The sequence below is a fragment of the Candoia aspera genome, chromosome 12 (genome assembly GCF_035149785.1).
Source record: "Candoia aspera isolate rCanAsp1 chromosome 12, rCanAsp1.hap2, whole genome shotgun sequence".
Taxonomy (NCBI): Eukaryota; Metazoa; Chordata; class Lepidosauria; order Squamata; family Boidae; genus Candoia; species Candoia aspera.
This window is the reverse complement of record NC_086164.1, coordinates 4,083,796-4,102,999: the sequence shown is the minus strand read 5'-3', so window position 1 is coordinate 4,102,999 and position 19,204 is coordinate 4,083,796. Positions and strand designations below refer to the sequence as shown.

Sequence of the window (19,204 nt, the reverse complement as noted above, 5' to 3'; positions counted from 1 at the left end):
TACCTGGTAATGTTGAACTGTGGTGGGGACTTTGGCACTGATGACATCTATCAAGACTGTCCTGAATTCTCCAAGGCACAAAGGTAACAAGGAAATGAACAAAATGCCTACCTTAATTCAAGATTTCGGTTAACACCATTAAAAAAAACCCCTACTGTAAAAGATGTCTCTCTTTTCCTGTTTGCTGTCACTGGGATAACCTGATTTACACCTGGTGTTTCGTACCTTCAGATTCACTTCGATTCACCTTTATTTTTCTGCAGTCTTCGTAACTGCATGCCCAGTAAGGGTGCCCATGGAAGCTATGCAGTATCCATCACTATGGGGATTTCTATTGTGACTTACTCATGGGGTAATGAGTGGCTGTGTTAAATTGTAATAGGAAAACTTGGGACAGCGGGAAGACCAGCCTCCTTTGGTCCGAATGGAGTACAATTGGCGCACCTGGCCAGGAAGAGCTGCAAGGGAACATGTTTAGCTCCATGGGGCTAGTACCCTTCATTCTGGAAGGAAACACGAATCAGGCTTTCAGCCTGTGGAAGAGAACATAAACGCAAAGGAATACAAACTAAGTAAAGGGAGCATCTGGAGTATTCTAAAGTGGTTCTACCACAGAACGGAAATTCTAAAAATTTCCCTTCAAATGGTAAGTGTAACAAACACAATTCAGGGGGGTTCTGTGACAAAATTCCCTTGCCTTCCTTGCGGCAGATTTGTAAGGAAGACGACATTAAATTTGTGATTTCTTCCCCTACCCTCTTTCAAGACTGCAAAAAATTTTTTACAAGGAGGGGTAGGTAGATGCCACTTCTTCACTAGGGATAATGCTGTAAGATGACAGACACCCCCGCAACACTATGCCACTATTAAAGGCAGGCTTTGTATCCACGTGGTGATGCTATAGATTGCTGAGTAGGAAATGGCTACAGATACCACCGTTCTGCCAGTAGTAGAATCTACTAGAAATTAGCTGTCACCAATATTAACAGATAGAGTATCTTACTCTGGTGAAGGATATACTTACGGATGCACCAAATTAGGTGCGTTGATGTCATGCTTCCATCTTGAACAAATTATCATGAGCATATTATGGCAACCCCGTTTTTTTTTTCTCTTCACAATTATCCTTTCTCTAGCGGTGAAGAGAAGAAAACAAACCAGCCAATTCAATTCTTGGGCTGGAAAAGTTGTCTAACCATACTGCACTTGAATCTTGTGGCCATTCACAGATATCTTTCAATCTTTAAAAAAAAACTTTTATTTTTTATTTTTTTTCAAAATAATTGTAATTTATTAGACCATATGTGAAGTTACCATTAAGGAAGTGAACCCAAACATCAGACATTTGCTGCACTTTCAAACCTTTGTAACACGCATGATTCTCAAAATGAGTCTTACATTTGGATTTACAATGTTTTTTTAAAATGTACGATTACTTAAAAACAGTGAATTTTTTAAATTGAAAGGGATACACATTTAAAGCACAAAAATACTGCAAAATGTCATTTGAAAATGGTGATTAATCTGTTAACAGTTTTAGTTAAGTCAAATCTAGTTAGCACCTTACTGAAGTCAGCCTCGAGTGTAAAATTAGTGCATATAAGAGCAAAATACCTACGTTTTGATCAGTAATAGCATGTTACCAGCCCCGTTCTTGAAACTGAAAATATTTCAGTTTTCGCACTTCTGGAATAAACAACGTTTCCAATTTCAACACAGAAAAAATAGGTTCCTGCTTTAGGTTGATTCATTTAAAGCAATCATTTATAAAGATTGCATCAACATCCATTAGCAGAGGAAGATCCAACTTTATTGAAACTGCTTGCATACAAAATATATTGCACTATAACCAAACAAATGTCAACATAAAATCCAATCTGTTGTAGCTAATATGTACAGAGAATATTGCCCAAGAGCAGTTACATTACAAGGTCGTTCTACCTTGGTTAATTATCTACAGTATTTTAAACCAAACAGCTTACAGATGATGTGTGCAAGGTACCAATTTCAGTTTTCAAATACTATACATTCCCCCAAAATAAATAATTAGAAATCAACATTTAATGTTTGGCAATATTTAAGACTTTTTTTTTTAATATTTGTTAAGTTGTGTGCAGTTTGTTGCCATTTTTATATGCTTGCTCGTATGCAAAGAAAAAATAAAATGAAAAAGCAGAGGAACAAAAAAACAGCACAGACTGGGGCTGCAATTTGTACAATTCTGTACATAATCAGCAACACTCCGACTGGAGTAATTTTAATAAAAACAGAATAGCTTAAAATGAATGTCCTACTGCGTTTATTTTTGCACGTAAATTTCATTCATGATCGGAAATACAAAGCATGCCCCATCCCCAATTATGGACAACTAAACCTTACATCAACTTCAATTACAGGTTTTTCAACTACTTGTGAAGGAGACCTTAAAAAATTGTTCTATATCCAATGCTGTCAAACTACAGTATATCCCTGAATTTTACGAAGAGTCACATATAACACAATCATCGTCCTATCTCGTCTGCGATAGGCTCAAATTTAAATATCAAAACTGCAGGGGAAGTGAACAAAAAAGCCTCTTCTTCTAAATTGGTCCTCTGGCCACAGAGCTGGCACATACCATGAACGTGTTTTAGTCTGTTCCCTCGGTAACCCTCAACTGTTTTTTCACAATTGGGAATACGCATTAAAAAAAAAAGATCTTGTCCTGACTAAAAAGGGGGAAAAACAAAAACAAAGAAACTAACGAACGAAAAAGCCACCATTTCAGTAACATGATCTGCCATTATCTTCAGTGCAAAATAGGTTTCTATCTTATAAACTGCCTAATGAAGTTTATGCCAGGAAAAAATTATGGAAAGCATGCATTCTTCTAATAAAGTACTAATTGTTGGAGAAGTTTTGCTACATATATATTGTACAGTTAAGTCCCATTCTGATGTTCTGCCTGAAGAGGGGGCAGGAGAGACAGGTGGGCCAGCGACTCTTCCGGGTAAGGAGCAGCCTCCCAGCTGCTGGGAACTCTGCCTTCCGGTCACACAGGGTGGGCAGGGGTCAGAACTCCCTGCTCGACGCAGGACAACCGGGCAGGCCCGTCTGAGGACGACGGAGTCAGGGCCAGCGCACCGGTCCCGTGGCTTGTAACGGGGGTTCCTGCACCCTAATCAGGCCTAACACCGGAACGTAACAGAGTTCAGCATTTCCAACTTATCTTCCCTGATTTCTGCTTCCAAATAGAATATTCCTACCTGCCAAGATATAAAAAAGGCACATACCATACAACTTTTTGCTAATGAAAATGACAATTTAGTTACATTACACATAGATCCAGGTTCACTAAAATACTGAAAAAAGTGAACCGAAAGGGTGAACTGACACAGGACATAAAACATAGCTTTTATTTTTTTTTTAAATGAGGAAGTTTTAATAGATTGAAAACAGAAGCCCAATTTGATTACCGCAAACACTATTTATTCTGAAAATTGAAATTTAGCAGTGATTTTGACCAGATGCGTTAAAATGGTACAACTGAACAGAAATACCAATGCACAGTTCAGTATTTTTAAAACAAACAAAAGGAATTCTTTCATTGTTTGAAGTGCAATATGTACTTGAAAGCATTTTTTTTCAGAAGTTCAAGGTATTTTAATGCAAGTATAATGTCTTATTTTGAAAAAAAAACTGCATACTGCTGATGTTAAAAAAGGCTAACAGAACGTTTTATATTTCATGCCCTGCGCCCCCTTGCCTACTATTTGTCTTTGGCCTAACAAGTTTCTCTAATGTGGAATAAGATTTACTGGAACAGTTTAGGAAATACGACTTCTCAAGCTATGCAGTTTAGGGCACGCCATTCACCAACGGTTGCTGACTATCTCCGCTGTCCGATTTTTCTTTCTTCTGGTTACGATCTTTACCCGTGCGCAGCCGGCTACCTTCGCTGGAGGTATTCTGTAATGTTTTAGTGTGGACACTCCTTTCATTATTGCAGTCAATTCTGATCTGAAATAAGTTACAGTTACATAAAGCATACCCCTTGGAACACTAGGGAGCGCCCATAAAGAGCTGCCGGAGAGGACATTAAAAAAAAGTAATGGTTTTCTCCTTCTCCAAATGAAATATAATCTAGAAAAAATATGTAGTTAAGAGGCAAGCAATTTGATTATTCTGAGGTTGCATTTTATAAATTACTGAATAAAGATTAATATATTGTGCAACATACAATTGCACATTATGTAACTTAGCTATTACAATTATTTTGCTCAGTGTGAAGACAAATTAATTTTCAAAATAGTTATGTGCTGACTTTATCTGGAAAAGCATTAACTGTGAATCTGTAGGCCTTAAACTGACTCCCCACCCCACCACCGTTAACTATTCCAAAGTATGCTTCTTCTTAACCTTCTGGAAACTGGGCAATTTAAAAATATGAATAAAATAATCATAGTAAAACCAACTAAGACTGATGTAGGGATAACAGACTGCAGGAAAAAACACATTAACATACACTGCCATGCATGTGGACATGTTTCGTTTATATATCGAGGAACAAAAATTACCTGAAGTGACCCATCTGTTGTTCTCCCTTTAGCATCTCTTGAATTGCGTTGACGGTTGTCTGTCCTTGACTGTTCCTCATTTCCTGTACATCAAATTTGGATTTTAGGAAGGTGATTTTGTAACAGATATAGTCCCTGTCTCTCTCAATTTCTCTCCATCCTGGACATACATTTTTTTCTTTTTGCTGGCTATGACTGTTAGCTTGAATTTTTTTCCCCTTTTCATATGTATGTTACATCTGAAGGTTTTTACTACAGAAAGCTGCCCAGCAAAACCTAATTACCTGTCAGCATACAAGTGTTATTAAGGCTTAATTCTAAAGCTTGTAAATGCTGCCTTTCATTCACAATTTTAGAACAATCCATTCTTGCCCAGATTGTCATGAAGAATAGGAATCTGAAAAAGAACTGTGTGTTATGTTATTAACGGCTTTTAGGCAAGCAAATATTCTAGAGAAATGCAGGCACTCTTCAGGTAACTCCAATGATATTTCTGGACACTTTACGGGACCAAGGTAACGTGATCGATAAAGAGCAATTCTACCTTCCAATCTTAAGTAACACAAAGTGTTATTGGAGGGTTTTATTTTTGTTCTGATGACTGCTTTGCAGTTAGGCAAATCCTATTGTCCCCCCTCCCCCTTTCTGACAAGGCCTGTGGCAGGAAGTGATTGAGACTTCTAGACTCCCCTGTATTAGTTTCTTGTGCAGTTTAAAAATGCTTTATTAAAACATAGCTGGCAAACCTAGTAGCAGCAGGCCTCAATTTCAGAGGGAAGTCAACTAAACAAGGTTTATGTAAAAATCACCAGCCATGCTGGCAATGGCCCCGAGAGCTCACCTTTGAATCCTCCCCGGCCTCTTCCTCCTTGGCCTCGTGCCCCTCCTCCGCGCCTTCGCCCATCTCCTCTGCGCAGGTAGCTGTCCCGTTCTTCTTCAGCTGGGGCTAATGACCAATCGCTAAGCTCATCTCTGTGATCAGACTCTGTTTCAGAGGCATTTGATGCTTCAGAGTTAGTTCCTATCAAGAGTTTGAAAAAACCAAGACATACCACAGGCTATTTTTATGATGTTTTAGAGAAACTACCCCAAACAACTACCAGCTGAAACCAGTTTTCTCTTGTAGTATTTCTTAATGAGAGAGACAGGGTAAAAGTACAGTATAATTATTATTTAATAATTATTTAAGTATTGCGTTTGAACATTTTATCATTCTCTGGATATTTTCACCGTGTTGGTTGTAAGCCATCAAGAGCAGCAAAGATTCAGCGGCATGCACGCTGGATGAACACAAAGCAAGCGAGCCAGCTAACAAGGATGGCAGGGGCCATGCTCCTGTGCAGACCCCACTTTCCATAATTATAGCTCATTTGCGTTTTCAGACCGGTTCAGCCTCCCTGACCGTTCCATTCATGAGAATTCCAAAACATCAGGCCTCCGGAACAAAGGCGGTCATCTAGTGGACGCAGAGCCAAGTCTTCCAAGCTACCCACCTGAAGCGTAGCCCGGGCCACGCCTGCTGTGCCCTCGGTTCCTGTAAGGTCGGCCACCCCTTCCGAGGCCAGGACCGTCGTCAGCCATATACACCTTTTCTTTATCTGGGCGATTTGGGGGTGGCCTCGATGTGGCCCCGATCTGTCGGAGCTGTTCATCGATCTGCAACCTCTCCAAACGGAGCTGATCCACTTCCTGGGGAAAGAGAGGCAAGTTACAAGAAGCTACATTATTCTGACCATGAATAACTATGGCTTGGTTCGTTTAAGGCACGGGAATTCATTTAGGAATGAATGTGAAACACGACATTTAACAGAATTAAAGAGAAAACTATTAAATAACTTTGCAGAACATCTGGAAGCCAGGCCTCCCCTTCCCCCAAAGGCAAGCCAGTGGAATCCTCACCTTTAAATAGTTGAGGTGATAATCCAAAAGAACGGTAGCGTTCGTGATGCTGTCCTTGGTTCCCACAAAGACAAACGGAACCATCCCCTAGAAGGCAAATCTAGAATCAAAGGACTTCCGTGATACCATCAATACCATTCTATAATTAGTACCCAATGTAATTTCATTAAACAGTTAAGGGTTATGTTCTAAGCAAGCACACGAATGCAGTATCTGCACTTCACCAGAACACAAAATGGGGTAACGTAAGATCCTCCAAGACCTCTGTCACATGTGGCGGCCTAGGGAGAAATTCTCTCCTTCTAAGCAATCCATCCTAAATTTTAATTTATAATGTATACCGACTAGTACTCAAACTAGCCACACTCGTCTTTTGGACTGTATACTTCCCTGGATTTGAACTTCATTCTCAATTCAAATTTTCATGCAGATTCCAGAAACGGAAGATAATTTATCATGAACATAACTGACAGGAAATAGATTATTTTTCTGTATGTTAGTGGGACATGGTGCTCTTTGGAGGGTCAGCCTGAAAAGCTGTTGCTGTTCAGCAGCTCACAAAATGTAATGGAATTTTAAAAAATGGGGATAGTCCAAACTTTAAATGGCAATAGTTATTAACAGAAAACAGAAATGGTTTGCCATTATTACAGATCCCATGGCTAACACTCTTTTATCTCCTGTACAAAGATTCCCTGCAATAAATACAGCAGGTGAGCAATACAGCCCAAGTGACACCTGTCTACGATTAAAGCCTTCCTTGTGGCGGTTTCTTCTGCGTGTGACTTCTGAGAGAGCATCTTTCCATGGACAGAGGGAGATGTTGCTTTGCCACCTTATCATGTTCCAGCTAAATTAATAGGTAACTGGCCTAAAAGCTTAGAATTATAAAAAGAAACTCAAGGGCAAGGCCTTGTAAAGCTGAATGCATTTAGTAGCACTCAATAAACCATCTGGAGGAGTGTACTATAGTGATTCAACTGCTCCTCTGAACGAGCTGCTCAAACCAGACGCCTCTTAAAGACTTGGCAGTGGCCTTCCGCTGCTTGAGCATGCAATCCTGAAATAACAGTCTTCTATGAATACAAGTGCATGCTCAGACAACGGAGGGACCCTCAGAAGTAGCCCATCAGAGTAACAGTGAACAGGCCGTAACACTCTGAGTAACGGGATTTGAAGGGCAGTTCAGCTGCTTTGCAAAGACCCCTTCCAAGTGGTCCAACCACTTAGCCACTACACAAAAAGCAAAACAATTAAGCAGCAACCTGAACTGGTTTGCAATTAAAAAATGTAGACACTCGAGGAAAATGTGCTTTTCCTCATTAATATGAAGCTTAAAAATACACGTACCTCTTCCTGTGGAATATTTTTATCATTTTCAGCCTCAATTCTCACTCTCACAACTCCAGATTTATCCACTATCTCTTGAATGAGTTTTCCATTTTTTCCTATAACCTTTCCTGTAAAAAGTATGTGAGAAAATATTTCCTCAAATCAGCATAAGCATTAGGGAAAAAGGGGGCTAAGTCAATTTTGCTAAAAACATTTCCACAGGTGCTCAAATATTTCACTCCTGTGTTAAGTAAAATGAGCCTGTTTTCACAAGGACATCATATGCTCATCTCTCCTTGGTGGGCATCTTTAAAAACACTTGGGTATTTATTTTAAAAAGAACTTGAATTTAAAGATTTCTTTTCCTACATGCAGAGGTAACATCTGTAATTGCAGGAAGCATTTGTTAAAACGGATTGAAGCCTATTACTAGATATGTCCAGTAAAATGAGATTCAATTAAGTCTGACAATAACCTCCAGTAACAATATTGAAAGGAGAAATCTGTGTCCAATTACCACAGTCACTTCACTTGTCAAAAGGTTTTGCTCAATCAATGTTATGGAACAAGGATGACAATCAATTCGATCCTCATTTTAAGGATTACAAAACAAACTTTTTTTTGGTGAAGTACTGTACTGTCATTCACATTAGAAAAAACGATTGTTTAATTCAGCTTTATCCCAAAATTAAGAGTGGAGTATAGAATCCCTCACTGGTGAGAACATATGACTGGTTCAACTGCCATAATTTCATGGCTGAATAAAGATATGAAACTGACTAACCCTGATCCTGGGTTAACAACTCCATATATCCAATTTTACGTATCATTCTAAGTCAGTGTTAAAATGGTCCCATCAAGCTACAACTTCGTTTTACGTCAGCCCAAATTATGAGAATTGCTAATTATATTGAAAAATAGAATAGCCACACTGTGAAAATCTCCCCTCTTTATTTCTAAAACAACCAAGCTTCAAAAACACACACTGACTGACCTACCTACTAAGTTTCTTGGGACTTGGATGACATCTTCAGCAAATTCAAGGTAACTTCTTGCCTTCTTCACTGCATCTTGATCCTACAGAAAATATAAGCATGTTTTGAAGCGCTGCAGTGACTCAGAGTCAGAGACACTTCACAAAAGGCGCTTCAGAAATGCAACTCACCTCCCCATAAATATGGAATGTACAAGTGTCTTCATCAAGATCAATGGCTGTCACCCCCGGCACCTTCCGGGCTTGCTGAATGTTAGCCCCATGAGTGCCAATAGCCAGGCCCATGAGATCTTCACGTACAACAAACTGTTCATGAAACCTCGAAGCAAGCTGCCTTGAACTCTGGAAAGAGACCTTCTGGGTTACACAGAGACCTTCGGTATGAGTGCACAAGCATCAGCACAATCACTGATCACCATCAATACTTTCACTGGCGCACTGAACGTACTTCAAATGTTGAAGTTAGGGTTGAAGTTACATGGATTCACTAGCTACTGTTGGTGCATCACTTTGTAACACCGTCCCTACCATAGGTGCCCTCCAGATATATGGATTAAATCCCAAGAATTCCCAAGCCAACAAGGTTATTGTTCAGAAATCTGGGACTGATATGGATTCTTTAGATAACATCTAGGTTAAGAAGGACTTATCAATTCCTCTTAAAAGTTAAGATAACCATGGAAGTTATGATCCCTTGAAATCTCATAGACTTTCTGATAAACAAGGTATCATACTGAAGGTTAAAACACTATATTGGCAGGAAAGCCTGTAACTTCTTTCCCAAGTGTACTGGAATGTACATCCCATCATCCTCAACTGTGGTGTGGTCCAGGGCATCTCAGGGAAGGTTGCCTCATACTGCGATTTGCTGGTATTTATTTTGCTGTCAAACTTCAATTTCTTTGCTTTGGCAGCAACATGACTACATCTATAAAAAATTGTTACAACTGTTACCTCTAGTTGTTTGCTTGCTTCTTCGTTTCTCATTATCAATGATAACTTGGTGCGAAGACTTCGAAAGTGCATATCAATTAACATATTTGCACGTTTTGTTGTTACTTCATTAATAGACTGAAGGATTAGAATGGAAAAGAAATCTTCATTAATATTATATACAAAGCAGACCATTTGAATTCAACCCCATCTATTCAGAAGTAACTTACCAAAATGATAAGCTGATGGGCCTCAGCATCATATGTTACAGAAAATGCCCCAACTGCTTTTTTGAAATCTTTGTGTGCAGATTCTTTAGCACACCTAAAACAACAATTAGATCCATGCTTAGGGAATGTGCTGTTGCTACATCCACAGAACCCCAGCAGTAATGAACAATACAATCCCATGTAGTCTTGAGAATTATGCTGGCCTTCTCTGCTGTGACGTATTTCAGACTGAATCACACTGAACTCATCCATAATCTGTTTCTGGGAATTACATTTATAGTTATATATTTTCATCTGGTTTCAATCAGGTAATTATTTGGTTCCTCAACACAGCAATTAAAATATAGCATAATTCTACTTAACTGTTCACATTCAAAAACACAATTCCTTAAATAAAATATTTTAATTAAATGGTAAGTTGCTACGGAGAGTTGTAAAGTACAGGTAGTCCTTGACTTATGACCACAATTGGGACTGGAACTTCTGCCACTGAGTGAGGCAGTCATTAACTGAGTCACACCAGTTTTATGACCTTTTTTTACCACAGTCGTCAAGCGAATCCAGCTTCCCCCATTGACTTTGCCTGTCGGAAGCTGGTTACGAAGGTCGCAAATGGCGATCATGTGACCCCTGGACACTGCTACCATCGTAAATACATGCTGGTTGCCAACTGCCTGAATTTTGATCAAGTGATTGCAGGGACATGGCAATGGCCGTTAAGTTTGAGGACTGGTTCAAAGTTATTTTTTCAGTGCCACTGTAACTTTGAACAGTTGCTAAATGAATGGTCATAAGTTGAGGACTACCTGTATTTGAAAACAACTTTACAGTTGATAAGCATCCTACTGGGGGAAAAATATAATGCCCATCTTAAGAATACTGATTACAAATTAATATACAGAATAATGTTGCACTTACATCTGCCTTAAATCTTCAGGTACATCAAGCTTAATCTTATGGAAAGTATCCTTTGTTGCAGGTTTGTTAGGATTCACGGATCTCAAACGCTCAATTGTGACAATTTCATTGTAGGTAGCATCACAGGCAGCATATTCTATTACATAAAACTAATGGAAAAGAACAAATTGTCCAAGACACTGTATAAGTAGGTAGTGATGTACTAAGATTATATCCGTGTCTTATATTTGAAGGGTCCTCTGCTTACTTTTAGGAGAAACTGCATTTTTTGTTTCAGAATTTATTACAGTAACTCCCTGATTTAATGGACTAATGAGGGGAAGAGGGATTTATTAAAGTCACTACCCCATTAAATCTGAAAGAGATTTTACTCACACGTAAAAGGGCAAATGGGAACATAGACACATATATTTTCTGCATTTTACACACACAAAAACGGAAATGGTTTTTACACAGATGCAGATGCACAGAGCATACGGAAAGGTTTTCCCCACTGCATCCCAAATCCACTAAACCAAGGTTTCTTAAATTGATGGCTTAACTATACATTTAAACTCCAGTAAAACTAAAAGGGAGACCCACAACAACTTAAAACAGAGATGCTATGCATAAGACCAAAATATTAAATATATATATATATTCCTACCTCACCCTTTATCATTCTCACTTTAGCCAGCCACCAGCAACATGGTTCCTTTTCATTAGCCCTGGAATAAACCTAAATGAAATCATAGTGTAGAACGTTGTACTGTTATGCAATGAAATGTTGTCATCTGGTGGAGAAGCAGCACACTGCAATCATAATGCCATAATCACATTGGAAAGTTGGTGTTAAAAAGCTTTATACACTAAATTTTATAAAACGATCCTTTGCTACTGATCCTCAGAACCATATACTGAAAGTTCAGGGCTCATCCATTCAGAAATCTGAAATAAAAATGAACCACCCAGCAATAACCTGATTTGTTACATTTAAGAGGCACATATCTCAATATTAAAAAATGCTAGTATGGTATTGTGGTTAGCGTGTTGGTTCAAATCACGTGACCATGGGGTTCACTTGGCTGTGGGCTATTCAATTTTCCTTAGGCCAAACTTACCTCCTGGGATTGTGAAGATAAAATGAGGAAAGACACCCAAGTACATCACCTTAAGTTCTTTAGAAGGCAGGAAATAAATGAAAATTAATAAACAGTAAAATGTGTGCCTCTCCCGGCCATCTGTTCTAATCTGTTCTAATCTTCTTTAAACTGCTCCTGAACCCACACTGCTTGGCAATTCATTTAAGCAGGGATCATCCCTTAGCTAACCTGGAAGCAATCTGGCAAGTAGTTTTTCTACTGGCCAATGATACATGCAGAAACGGAAGCTGACACCCTTCTACTGCTATCTCATCCCTAGAAAGTCTCCCATATGTAAGAATACACTGGTTTGTAACACTGGGTCACTTCAAAACAACGTAAGTAGCTACATCCATCTTCTTGTGCTCTACCCCTGCATTCAATGAAAGCACACAGAGAAAGAGAAATTGTAAGATTGGCCCACCCCCACCTCCATATATGCACTAAGAAGAGAGATGGTACTGTACATACGTGACATTATACATTTAATACCTGTATTTGCCATTTTCGAAATCAAATGTTAAAGTTCAAATGATTTTGTCCACTAGAAGAAAGCTTGAAGGATTTACAATCATGATCACATTACTACAGGGATGCTGTGACGGTTGTAAATGTGAGGAGTGGCTACAAGTTGGTTTTTCAGCACTGTCCAAGTCTGAACCATCATTAAACAAAAAGTTTCATTTTTGCTTAATGAACACAAATTAAACAAGTTTGCTAAACTAGATACAAAACGTGGACAGCAAAAAAAACCCAGTTCAATATCCACCCACCCCGGCTTCTTCCAGGCCCTGGCATAACGGCTATTCTGATTAAATCCAGGGCAAGAAAGAATATCTAAGAAATATTCTTTGTGATGCTCCTCATGAGATCAAGGAGATCCTCCCTCATCAGGAACTGCTTGGCCAACTCAGGATGTGGATGGCACAGTAACTGCCAGTGACAATAGGTGGTACAAGTATTAAGTGGCTCTTCCACACATGCTGAAAGAGAGAACATGGCCAGGCCTCAGATAAATAGGGAAAGGCCAAACTAATGAGATGGAAATTGGGGGAGGGGCACTCCAACCCACTTTGCTTGTCATGCAATCGTGTTTGGTAACTAAAACACACAGACTGTTACAATAAAGCATGTCAACTGGAATTTCCGCCTAAGAAGTATTTAGCAAAGTAAGCCCTAAGGGATTAAAAATGAGCCTTTTAGGGTACCTCCATATTTATGCTAGAGAATTACATTCTTGCTTAGAAGTTTCAAGTTTACTTTTTAAACATGCATAATCCTAGCCCATCACATCCATTGCCATTACAGGAAATTAAATTAAGGTATAATTAAATCAAGGGACCTTAATACTGGCACCACACCTATTTAAGCTGCATGGTTCAGGTAAAACCTTTTGTGTAGCAGGTACAAATAGGGCCACACTCTGCTACACATCTGCATTCTTTAAGTTACGATGATGTATCTGGGTCCAAAGCAGTATCCACTACTAAGTATTTGTCCCCTGTGATTGAACAAAAGACTGTCAAAGAAAACGTTGTATAATAGGAGAGTTGAGAAAAAAAACAGGAAGAAGCCCCTGAAAGACTACTGCAAAGACTTTTCCCTGAAAGCCAACATTATTGCTATTTCACCCTCGTTCAAAATGTAAGATTAAAACAGATCTTACCTCAACTTCATCGCTTTCATTTATATCTTTATTGTACCCTGTAGGTGGAGGAAACCTGACATCATGGAATGGAATCTGTCTGTCTGGCTGCCAGCTAAAATACACAATAAAAACCTAAGCTATTAAAAAGTAACAGGGGTGAGTGAGGCAGAAAGCATACCAATTCAGGAAAGACGGGCAACCGAAGATCATTTCTCAGGGACCAAACACAGAGAACTGGGTTAAACTGAATAAACACACAGCTAAGTCAGTCTTGGATTTAAAGCACTGGCTTAGTAATTGTAGCTGATAAACAATGGCATACAAGGGAGCGCACAGAACTGCACACAGCCAAGTGAGTCAGAAAGTGGAGAAAAAATGGAGAACCCCATCAGTCCTTTGTGCTTAGCACAATTACAAGTGGACTTGCAAAGGGGGGGATTACCCTTCCCTCAGTGCCCAGCAGAGAAACGATGCAGGTATTTTGTTAAAAAAAATAATAAACCAGAGTATCTTTTCTAAAGGAAAACTGAAGTTGCAACCTGAGTTTATTATTAAGATTGGGTTAGTGTTTTAACTATAAGAATTTACAGCGTAAGTATTGAAGTCAGCTCTTTTGAAAAGAACTGCTGCACGCTGCACTTCATCATCCCATGTGAAACTTTCTGGTTATTCTTTGGGATATAAATATATTATGAAGATGTGCTGCTCACCCCCTCAATAACTAAGCTACAAGCTTATGCAAGTTTTGGTACACACAGCGTTAATGGACTATGGTTTCAAGAGAGGAAGTTTTCTATGTACGCAGCACATCAAGATGGCTCCAGAACAGCGTAGAAAAGAAATGGCCATGAATTCGTTCTCAACACTGCCCTGACCAGGTTGCTTCCGAGAATCAAAGAAAAGATCTACATATCAAGCAACCAGTTTCAGAAAAAGTATCTGCAAGTATGCAAGAACTTCATTATGTTCAAAATCTAAATTGGTTCAGCACCGCATTTTTAGATTGTTAAATCTTTGTAAAATCAATTTCGGGACAATACGTACTTATTCTCAAATGCAACGGTTATTGAATCTTCATGGACATCTTTCACAAATGCCTGCAACAAAGAAATAAAATTTAATAGCAGATTATGTATGAATCTATTATTGATACTCCTCTTATTGGTACCACAACAGGGCCACTTTGAATATTCATTCTAAATGTACTATATTGTCAAAGAATCATGGGGATTGGCTATGGCACAGATAGGAGCGATCCATCCATATAAACAAACTAGTGGCCACTTATGGGACAGAGAGATGTCTGAAATAAAATAAATAAAATCACATATCGTTTTGTGGGCACGGATGTGCCAACTACAGATAGTCCTTGCTTAATGACCACAATTGGGACTGGAATTTTGGTTGCTAAGCGAAGTGGCCATTAAGTGAATCCAACTGAATTTTATGACCTTTTTGTGGTGGCCGTTAAGCGAATCATGGCTGGTATTTAGTGAATCATGTGGTTCCCCATTGATTTTGCTTGCCAGAAGCTGGCCTGGAAAGTCAAAAATGGCGATCACATGACCACAGGTCGCTGCGACGGTCATAAATGCAAACTGGTTGCCAAGTGTCCAAATCATGATCACATGACTACAGGGATGCTGTGACGGTCAGAAACGTGAGGACCGGCCACAAGTTGGTTTTTCCAGCACCATCGTAAGTCTGAAGCGTCATTAAACAAATAGTTGTTAAGCAAGGACTACCTGTAATTCCTCTAGGACACCAGTTGCTGGCCGCAAATCTAGGTCTGCCACTGGTCACAGAACAATACACATAAGTTTAGTGAAGATTTAAGTGTGCATTGTGAGGGTGTTGGAGAAAAAATGCACTCAGATTCAAATATACACTTTTGAGCAAAGATGGTATCACTAGGCAAAAGCTTTTAATGAAATGTCCTTAATATATTTTTCTTCAAAAGTACTAGACTGCCATAGTGGAAGTGGAGATCCTGCAATCAAACAACTATCACATCCTGATGGTTTCACGCTGACTAGATGAAAAATACAAAATTCACTCAGGGAGCTACAAAAAGCTTCCAGTTAATGTGCCGACTGCTTCAGGATACACAAAGTCATACCAATTTAATGGCGGTTATTACAAATTACAATACTGAAACATACGCTTATGAAGAGTAACAATACAAACAAAACTGCTGTGAAAAGTTATCATTATACATTTTTATACTGAGTCTCCTAGTTGTCTTTCCTTAAGCAGTTCTAATATCTCAATAGTCTTTCTACAGAAACATCTTTTTGGGTAAGCATAATATACTTGACTATGCTGGCAGTTACTTTAAAACCTGATGTTAAATGTATTAATTTGAAAATCAAGATCCACTGATGTTAATCTGCTCATATTAATGGGATAAACCTCAAAAAAACTAGCTGCTTCACCACAAAATTTAGTTGTGGTAATCTAAGCAGCTGAAACAAAAAAAGTCATCAGCTGTTTAGGTTGATATTAGAATTCACTGTCCTGCTAATAAAACACAACTGTCTTGATATATATAAGCTGTGTTACATGCAAACATCAATTGAACTGTTTTCTTTTTATTTCACTCAGGGATTCTCAAACTGTGGATTAGGACCCCCAAAGAGATTTCAAGCAACTGTGTGTGGATCACACTTATAAATCTTGCACAAACAGTGGGAGTGTTGTCAAAACTTGCTCTGGACTTTGTTTCTCACTTTGCCTGCATAATCCTCTGTTGGCAGTTGTGGTATCACAAAGTTTGAGAGCCCCCGCTTTAATGGAAAATTCCATCGGTTATGGTATGCAATTTTCATCTGAACTACTTGTTAGATCAGACATTATACTCTTACACCTAAAAATAAAATAAAAAATAATTTAAGAGGTTAGGTACTGCAAACTCAGAACAAGGTCTGAAAACAAGGTTACCAAGATGCTACTAAACAATAATAAAAATGTAATGCAATGCCCAAATAACTGATACACATTACAGGATGAGTTGTCCTTTATGTTTCAGTTATACTAATAGTGGAAAATTATTTTCAGGTTTTCAGGTCTAGCAGGTTAAAAATTAAGATTGATAGATTACAAAATTTAGTACATATAATCATTACATCTCTGAAAGAGCCAGAGAACCAATCAAGTTTACACTATTATCTTCAATTTATATACTTGAATTTGAATCACAACAAATGATGCTTTATTTCCTTGTGCATTCATTTCATCAATACTAAGGTAACTTTTTTGCTTATTAAATGAACCAAAACACTCTGATAAAATAGCATACCTTTATCATAAGAATTGCTATTATTAATTTAGATAACAAATTATACATGCACTGGCCAAGTTCAATTTACCTTTTTATTCCCCTTTTTATCATATCTTTACCGTATGTCTTACGTTATGTAAGGTTGGTCAGTGACCAAAGTAAAGAACTTTGAACTTTGCAAAATTTTGTCTTATGGGGGAATACATGAAAAAAAATGTTGATCAAAATTTGTGAAAACCACCACAAAAGTATGCAAATTGGAAACCTGTTGCAGAGGATTATCAGGAATTTGAAGATGCTTAGCTGCCTCAGCAGAAAATAAGCTAGGCCTAATATAAGTCTATTCAAAGAGAAAATCTAGCCATGTGGTTGCTAAGAGTCGACACCGACTTGAGGGCACCTATCAAAGGTAAGTCTGTAACTTGAACCACGGATAAGCAACAGCATTCCTGGGTTCAGTGATCCTATTTTAAAAGTTACTGGGCGCTCTTTCAGGCACCTGAAAGCGACTCAGACGGACCACCTCACCAACTCTTTCCCCTATCCTTGGCAGGTTGCACTTTATTTCTTCAGCTCATACAGCTGCCCGGCTCAAAGTCACGGCTCTGGCTGGCTGGCCACGGTTGGGTGAATCCTATCCTTCGATTTAGTTTCTTCAGCCGGTTCTCCCAAAGTCCTTCCCCAATCTGCAACCTGTTACCTCCCTCCAGACCCCTCTTTTTATCTCCATCGGGATGCTGCACACCAGTGTTTCTCCAGGTGTGGTCTGTCCGAGGACCCTGGGGGGGCGGGGGGAAGGTCCCCAAGACCCTCTCAGGGGCCGGCAAAATCAAAATGCTTTGCCGGCCTACGCTGAAAAAATAGCAGGATACTAAAATCCCACCCATCCGTGGTCAGCAGCAGTAGGGGCAGCGAATGCGCCCATTTCAACTACCAATATGGCAAATGTCGGTAAAAAGGGCCCCTCGAAGCTCTGTCGGGGTCCTCGGTCGTGTTTAAGAGCGGGAAGGGCTCCAGAGGGAAAAGCGTCGAAGAAACACCCCTGCAGACGCTCCCCCCAAGAAGGCTCCCCCGAAGGGCGGCCCGGGGAGCCCCGGAGTCGCCAAGACCCTTCCGGGGGGACTGCAAAGGCAAACCACGGGACAGTTCAGCGGGCCTCGGCCCCGACGCCCAAGACGGCAAGGCTGGAGAGGGAGAAGCCGGAGAAACCCAACGCCTGCGGGCCCCCATCATTTCCGAAAGGGGCCCCCAGCCCGCCCCCATCAGGCCCAGTTCTACTCTCCGGGGGCAGCTCTTCCGGGGCGACCTGCGGTCGGGTCCGCCACCCCAGGCAAGGCCCGGACGCCCCTCGCGGCTCGGGGGGCGCAACTTCGCCAGGCCGACTTCCCCTTCGGGGGGGCGCCTTTCCCTCCCCCCGCAGAGCAGGCCGAGGGGAGCAGGTGCCGGGGGGGCGGCCGGCCGGCGGAAGGGCCCCCTCGGCGGCGGGGCGCTGCGCTCCCCTCCCGGCCCGGGCGGCGGCGGCGGCCTGCTCGGCGGCGTTACCTTGTAGAAGGCCCCGTTGGAGCCGCGCACCTCCACCACCAGCTCCTCCATGGCCAGGGCGGCGGCGGCGGCCCCGCGGGCCAGGCGGCCCGTCGCGCTGCCCGCCTTCGGGAGGGCGCCCTCGGCTCCCCGCCCGGGCGGCGCGGGCCGGCGTCGTCGCGGGCGCTCTAGGCCGAGCGGCGGCTCCTTCTGAGCCCGCTCCTCACGGCTCGTCGTGATGGCGGCGGCGGCGGTCGTCGTGGCCCCGAAGGCGGCTGCCCGCGGCCCCCGCAGCCCGCGAGGGAGAGCGAAACGGTCGCCGGGACGCGGCGGCGGCTGAGGCGGCGCGCGGGGCCCGGAGCGGGGGAGGGGCGGCGCCGCGGGCCGCCCGCCTCAAGTGTAAACATTAAAAGCCTGGCGCCGTCACGTGACGCGGCGGGGGCTCCGCTGTGCTCCTCCTCCTCCCCCCCCGGCTTCCCTCAGGCGGCGAGCGCGGCGGCGGCGGCGGCGGCGGGAGAGCGGCGATTGCGGGTGGGAGGGGCCGCGGAGGGAGGGGAGGGGGAGGGAGGGGAGGGGAGGGGAGGAGGAAGGCAGGCCGCGCGCGCGCACTGCGCGCACTGCGCCTGCGCACGCTGGCGGGCTGGCCGGCCGGCGGACTGTTTGAGCGCCCTTTCTCGCTCCTTTCCCTCCCGCTCTGCCTGCCTCGCGCGCGCGGCCTCCCTCCCTCTCTTCCCGTTCGCGCGAGAACTGCGCTGGGCAAAGCTGGAGCGAT

General features: G+C 41.6%; 1 protein-coding gene across 7 annotated transcripts; it reads right to left on the bottom strand.

Annotated features, from left to right (window-relative positions):
- Positions 1–1,788: 1,788 nt before the first annotated feature.
- On the bottom strand, positions 1,789–18,943 carry FMR1 (fragile X messenger ribonucleoprotein 1). Of its 7 annotated transcripts, none has more exons than XM_063313672.1 (15): positions 18,454–18,943; positions 14,676–14,728; positions 13,650–13,743; positions 11,509–11,580; positions 10,863–11,011; positions 9,945–10,038; positions 9,736–9,852; positions 8,953–9,123; positions 8,786–8,864; positions 7,806–7,915; positions 6,456–6,542; positions 6,050–6,245; positions 5,398–5,541; positions 4,557–4,639; positions 1,789–3,999 (listed from the first exon to the last, which is right to left on the bottom strand). In XM_063313672.1, the coding sequence occupies exons 1-15, from the start codon at positions 18,502–18,504 to the stop codon at positions 3,838–3,840; spliced, it is 1,662 nt and encodes a 553-aa protein (XP_063169742.1). In that variant the 5' UTR covers positions 18,505–18,943; the 3' UTR covers positions 1,789–3,837. The 7 variants fall into 7 exon arrangements, with proteins under 7 accessions (XP_063169742.1, XP_063169740.1, XP_063169743.1 ...); XM_063313670.1 differs by having other exon boundaries at positions 5,398–5,577; positions 18,454–18,938; XM_063313673.1 differs by having other exon boundaries at positions 1,789–3,948; positions 5,398–5,577; positions 18,454–18,938.
- Between the last annotated feature and the right edge of the window lie 261 nt (positions 18,944–19,204).